General features: G+C 41.5%; 1 protein-coding gene across 1 annotated transcript in view; it reads left to right on the forward strand.

The window, feature by feature from the left end:
- Positions 1 to 3,329, forward strand: part of LOC134804146 (transient receptor potential cation channel subfamily A member 1) — a 52,788-nt gene extending 49,459 nt beyond the window's left edge. Inside the window, exons 19-21 of the mRNA XM_063777091.1 lie at positions 1,535 to 1,694; positions 2,129 to 2,259; positions 3,156 to 3,329. Of these exons, the coding sequence (XP_063633161.1) occupies positions 1,535 to 1,694; positions 2,129 to 2,259; positions 3,156 to 3,290 (426 nt within the window). The 3' untranslated portion in view covers positions 3,291 to 3,329. The remainder of the gene's footprint in view (positions 1 to 1,534; positions 1,695 to 2,128; positions 2,260 to 3,155) is intronic.
- Positions 3,330 to 6,304: the final 2,975 nt, after the last annotated feature.

Raw genomic sequence — 6,304 nt, forward strand, 5'->3', positions numbered from 1 at the left:
CTCCATTTCGGAGATAATCAATAATTTATTTTTTTCCTATAAGGCCTCTACAAGCGTGTACACTTGCCTTAGGGCCGGTTTACATATTGATTAGTGTTTAGAATGAGTTCATTTTTTTTATACCACATCGGTGGCAAACAAGCTTACGGCCCGCCTGATGGTAAGCAGTCACCGTAGCCTATGGACGCCTGCAACTCCAGAGGTGTTACAAGCGCGTTGCCGACCTTTTAAAAACCTGTACACTCCTTTTTTGAAGAACTCCATATTGTAGACCCTCGGGAAAACCTCGGAAGGGAGCTCATTCCACAGCCGGAGCGTCCGCGGGAGGAAATTCCTCTTAAATCGCACAGTACGCGACCATTTAGGTTCTAGGGTGTGAGGATGAACACCCTGCCGACGGCGAGCGGTGCGGTGATAGAAAGCGGCCGTTGGCATCATGTCAAATAATTCCTCAGAGCACAGCCCATTGTACAAGCGGTAGAACACACACAAGGAGGCAAAGTCTCTCCTTAGAGTTTTAGGTTCAATACCGCTTGTGAGTTTGGGATCATCGACGATTCGTACAGCGCGCCTTTGGCCTGAGTCGAAGGGTCCAAGCTGGCATCCAGGTGCTCCTGCCCAAAGGTGACAGCAGTACTCCATATGGGGTTGACTTGCGATTTATAAAGCAGCAGTCTTTGCCCCGGAGTAAAGTATCGCCTCGCTTTATTGAGCACACCGAGTTTTTTGGATGCCAGCGCAGCCTTACCTTCCAGGTGGCTACGGAATTGGACGTCACTGGAGATGTCGACACCTAGGATCCCAATACGCCCTGACATGGTAAGGGCTGTGCCCTGGAACTGTGGGACCACAGTAAATGGGGTTTTCTTAGCGGTGAACGCGCAAACTTGTGTCTTGGTGGGGTTGATTCGCACTAAATTGTCCCGACCCTACACCGAAACTCTGGATAGAGTGCTCTCAGTGTCCGACACAAGCTTTTCACGACTCTCCAGCACCACAGAACGAGGGATATTGGCACGGCCTGTGTAATAGGCATCCCCAGTACTGTCGTCTGCATAGCATACATTTGTTATTAAACTTAAGTACAATCTCGGTCGATCGTTGTTCGAAATGATATTGATATGTCACAGATTTCAATTGTTTGGTTGAGTTAAATATAATGCCCGTGTTACAACAACGCTATATGCTACATTTAATTACTTTTTAAACTAATTTTTTTTATTACAAAAAAGCAAAAGAACTATGCCATTTAGTTCTCTTAAACGTACTTAACCATACCCCGATGTTAACGGAATTCAATAAAAACACGGTGTATATCTGTGCAAATGTTATAATTGCGTAATTACTGTAATAATATATTATATTAATATCGCGGTCGATATCGAATTAAATATGAAAATCAAAACCGAACATCTCTGAAACACATACGAATTTACGTTTTATTGAGTGTGTGATTCAATGTCGCAATATTGGTCGTAACAAGCTGTTCCTGAACAGGTCATTTAGTTTGAATGGTGTTGGCTGTAATCTCCAGGTGGTGTTACACACGGAGCTGGAGCGGAAGCTGCCCACCATCCTCCTGGAGAAGGTGGACAAGAACGAGCTGATCGAGTACCCGAACAACAAGAACTGCAAGCTAGGCTTCCTGGACCTCATACTGAGGAAGTGGTTCTGCAATCCCTTCACTGATGACGGTTTGTATTTAATCATTGATACTCTTTATAACAAGCCTTTTTTAACCGACTTACACATTTCTCAGTTTTTTTTGCATTAATTTAATGTGTTATATTATCAATATACCCTGGTTTGATGGGTGCTAAAATTAGGTTTTACGTTTAAAACATGCAATATGCATGCAATACGTTTAAGACAATCGAAATTTATTTTCTACAAGTCGTTAACCTTGGTAACGATAAGACAGTAATAGTATGTAATTTTTAAATAATTTAATATAGTTATCGTCGCGCGTCGTCACAATTATTAGTGTATGCAATATTATTTATTGTCAAAATGACTAGATACAATGGCCGATGTCAGAATGATAAATCAATGAGGAGAGTTAATAGATGATAAAATTGTTGTAATTTTTTCACAAACTCTATATATACTGTGGTTTTTGATATTCCAGCCAGCCTCGACCTCGTGCTAGAGAGCAGTGAAGACTACATCAGCGCAGAACTAGACAAGCAGAAGAGAAGATTACGGGAGATGTCTCAACTTCTAGAACAACAGCACACGCTGATACGGCTTGTGGTACAGGTAAGACAAATCTTCTTCTGGCGATTCTGGCCCTCATGTCCATATGACCCCATATGTCCAACCTCCATGTCCGCTGTCACGACGTCCAGTCAGCGCTTCTTAGGCTCACCGCGGCCGCGTGATCTAGGGCCTTGGACAGTGAGGTTGAGGCATCTATTTCCGACGTCTGATTTCCTTAATACATAGAAAAATTTAACTTAACATTGATTCTTCAAAACAATAAGTAGGATACTGCCTCCTGCAGTAAACGCAAAACAAAACAAACTTTGTGACCTAAATTTTATACATACACATTAGATTGACACTTAGGCTCCTGTGCTGCCCTCTACGAGTTACGCACGCTCTGTATGTATTGTGTGATACTATTTATTACCTCGACTTTTGCCTTGAGATGTGTCAAAATCTGTAGCCATCGTTAAGAGCTAGCTAGGTTATATCACATTATAGCGGTCTCCTCACGATGTTTTCCTTCACCAAAAAGCGACTGGTATATCAAATGATATTTCGTACTTAAGTTCCGAAAACTGATTGGTACGAGCCGGGGTTTGAACTTTACAAATATACGAGTACATATTGGAAAGTTATTCTTAAAAAATGAGAAATAACACGATTATTCCATGAAGACAGAGTCATAATTTTAGTAGCTACGAGCTACGAGTATGTTAGTAAGTATAATACAGGCAAACCATTGTTAGTAATACAGGCAAAGAGAATAGATAGTATAGAGGGGTCCTGTCATAGTAAATTTTGTAGTCACAGTAAATTTACTGCCATCTTTCGACACGCGACTAAAACTCAAAATGAAAACGTATAAAATTATCAAAAAAATGTATATATAATAATGGATAAATGGTTTTAATATTTTTATATGTACCTGTACCGATACTTCTTTTCAGAAAATGGAAATAAAAACGGAAGCCGACGACGTGGACGAGGGCGTGTCCCCGGGCGACACCCGCGTGGTCCCGCGCTGGAGCTCCCCTCGCATCCGCAAGAAACTGCGGACAGCGCCCTCTTTCAACAAAAACTAAACACTTAAAAACGCCTCTCAGTCAAAGTGTTTGACACACAATGCCATCTATCGACGGGAGTTTGTATTAACGGAACAGATAAGAAAGACCTGTCTTTCTTTGAAATCAGGACTTGTGATCAATTTTCGCTATCCGACTGATGGTGATGAAACAGGAAGGGTACTTACTTACCTAATGTTTTTAGATTGTATGTATGTACAGTCGACTCTCGTTAATTCAAACCCGCGATAATTCGAACCTCTCTATAATTCGAAGTTATCACGAGTTCCCTAGAAAATCTCCTTATATTTCGAAAACATTTTTAAGCACTTGGTAATTCGAACAAAAAAGTCACCGCTACATAACAAAACGACGCGTTAATTCGAACTCATAGGCGTCAAACACTCGACAATTCAAAGTTATCAGATTGCAGAGGTGCCTACCTCTGCAATCTAAATAACTTTACGTACCTACGTACCCCTACAGTTTGAGACAAGTTCAAGTTCATCGTTGCACGACCATTTATTATTGTAAAAGCATTTCAGGCACTAGGTATGTCTGATAAAAAAAAGTTATTGAAGCAAACTAATATTACTTACAGACTTCTTCCGAAAGACTAATATTTAATTCACATTATGTATGTGCATGTAAATATGTACCCTAACCTTTACATATTGTAAAAAAATTAGCAGTTAATAAACCATAATTGATTATTACTCAATAATTCGAACATTCATATTTTTTTCTCTCAATAATTTCGAACCATTTGATATTTCAAACTCTCGATAATTCGTAATATTTTAAAGGTCCCTTGAGTTTCGAATTAACGAGAGTCGACTGTATGTTATTTATATTATGCATGTACAGTCGACATCAATATGAAGTACATGTTCAGATATTTTTGATAACTTTGACGTTCCGATATATCTGATGGTGTCTGTATTACCTATATTATATCTCTTTGATTTGGAAGATAAATGATAATGCAGGTTGGCAGAATTAAAGTACTTCAGATGTACCCTAACCTTAAAACCTTATAATTTTACTAATTTCGTCTCACTAGAGATGTAGGATATCTAATAGGTTAACTCGGGTGGTTAGCGACAAGTTGTGGATACTACGGTCTTGAGTTTAACTTGAGACTGATTTATATATTATAATCAGTATATTATATTATGAGCCTGTTGTGTCCCACTGCTGGGCAAACGCCTCCCCCCTCTTCTTCCACTCGTCCCGGTTTTGAGCTACATCTGGCCAGTCTCTCAAAAAGGAGTCCAAGTTATCCCGCCATCGCCGACGAGGTCTGCCGGATCCCCGGTGTGACTCGTGGGGCACCCACTCTGTGGTTAACTTGGCCCACAAGTCGTTCGGCATGCGGCAGACATGACCAGCCCAGTCCCACTTTAGCTTGGCCGCTTTTTGAGCTACATCTATTATCTGAGTTTTTGAGCGCAGCGTGGTGTTCCGGATGCGATCCCTTAGTTTCACACCTAATATGCTGCGCTCCATAGCTCTCTGGCAAACCCCGAGTTTGGACTTCTGAGCTTCCGTCAAAGACCAAGTCTGAGCACCGTAAGTGAGGACTGGAAGTATGCACATGTCCATGAGCCTACGTTTGAGAGACAGAGGTAGGTCTCCCTTCATGAGGTGTTTCATGGACCAATAGCTCTTCCAGGCGTTCTCGGTCCGTCTATTGACCTCTTTGTCTTGTCGCGCCTGGAAAGAGACTATTTGGCCCAAATAAAGGTATTCATGGACATATGCAATGTGTTCTCCGTTTACCTCAATCTTACGTTTTGTGCTGTTGGACATGACTTTGGTCTTTGACATATTCATCTTCAGTCCGACCTCGAGGCTTGCGTTGCTAAGGTCTTCTAGCATAAGATGTAGCTCGGATGCCGTTGAGGAAAAAAGGACTATATCATCGGCGAAGCGAAGGTTAGTTAACCTTTTTTCGCCGACAACCAGGCCCTTGTCTCCCCAACGCGGCGCAAGCTTCCGGAAGACATGTTCCAATGTGCTGGTGAAAAGTTTCGGCGATAGCGGATCTCCTTGTTTAACTCCCCTTTGTACTTCAAAGGACGGGCCAGAAGACTGTAATTTTATGGCGGCTGTACTATGTTTATATATAGTGCTTAGAAGTTGGATGTAATTAGGGGCTATTTCTTGATTATGTAAAGCTGTGAAGATGGCATGGTGCGATATGCTGTCAAACGCTTTGGAATAATCTACGAAGGCTAAGTAGAGGGGGAGGTTATGTTCGTTGCATTTTTCGATAATTTGGTTTAACGTGTGCAGGTGGTCGGTGGTAGACAGTCCGGGGCGGAATCCCGCTTGTTCGGGTGGTTGGTGCAGATCAAGTTGGCCTGAAATTCGGTTTTCTAAAATTTTTATAAGTATTTTATAAAGATGGGATACAAGGCTAATAGGGCGATAATTTCCTATATCAGCCTTGTCGCCCTTCTTATGCAACAGAATTATGTTCGAGTGGCACATAGTTTTTGGGAAAAATTGGGTTTCTATAATTTTATTAAACAATCTGCAAATGTGTGGAATTAATGATGGCTCCCCAACTCGCAATGTTTCGGTTGTGACGCCATCCTCACCCGCACTTCTGCTGTACTTCATTTTTCGAAGTGCCAGGTACACATCGTGCTCTGTAACTGGTGGGATGGCGCTGAAACTATCGCCTTCGATTGGTGGATCTTGAGTTCGGAGGGGATCAGAGTAGAGAGCCTTATAATATTCTGTAGCAATATTTAAAATTGTGTTCCTGTCTCCCTGCTTTGTTCCTCTGCTGTCCCTCAAGCTAGTTATCCAGCGTTGCTCCTGTGATGCACCTTTTTTTGCGGCCTTGAGGGACTTGTTTTTTGTTAGAGCTATTTCTACCAGTTTTGTATTATGGTGTCTGATGTCTGCACGTATGCTACGTTTTACCAATTTATCTTTTGCTCTGTATTCTGGGCTATTTGTTTTGAGGTGTAAAGACTGTCTCTCATCTATAAGTTTTAATGTTTTTTCGGTCAGTTTTTTAT

This window comes from Cydia splendana, chromosome Z (assembly GCF_910591565.1).
Source record: "Cydia splendana chromosome Z, ilCydSple1.2, whole genome shotgun sequence".
Taxonomy (NCBI): Eukaryota; Metazoa; Arthropoda; class Insecta; order Lepidoptera; family Tortricidae; genus Cydia; species Cydia splendana.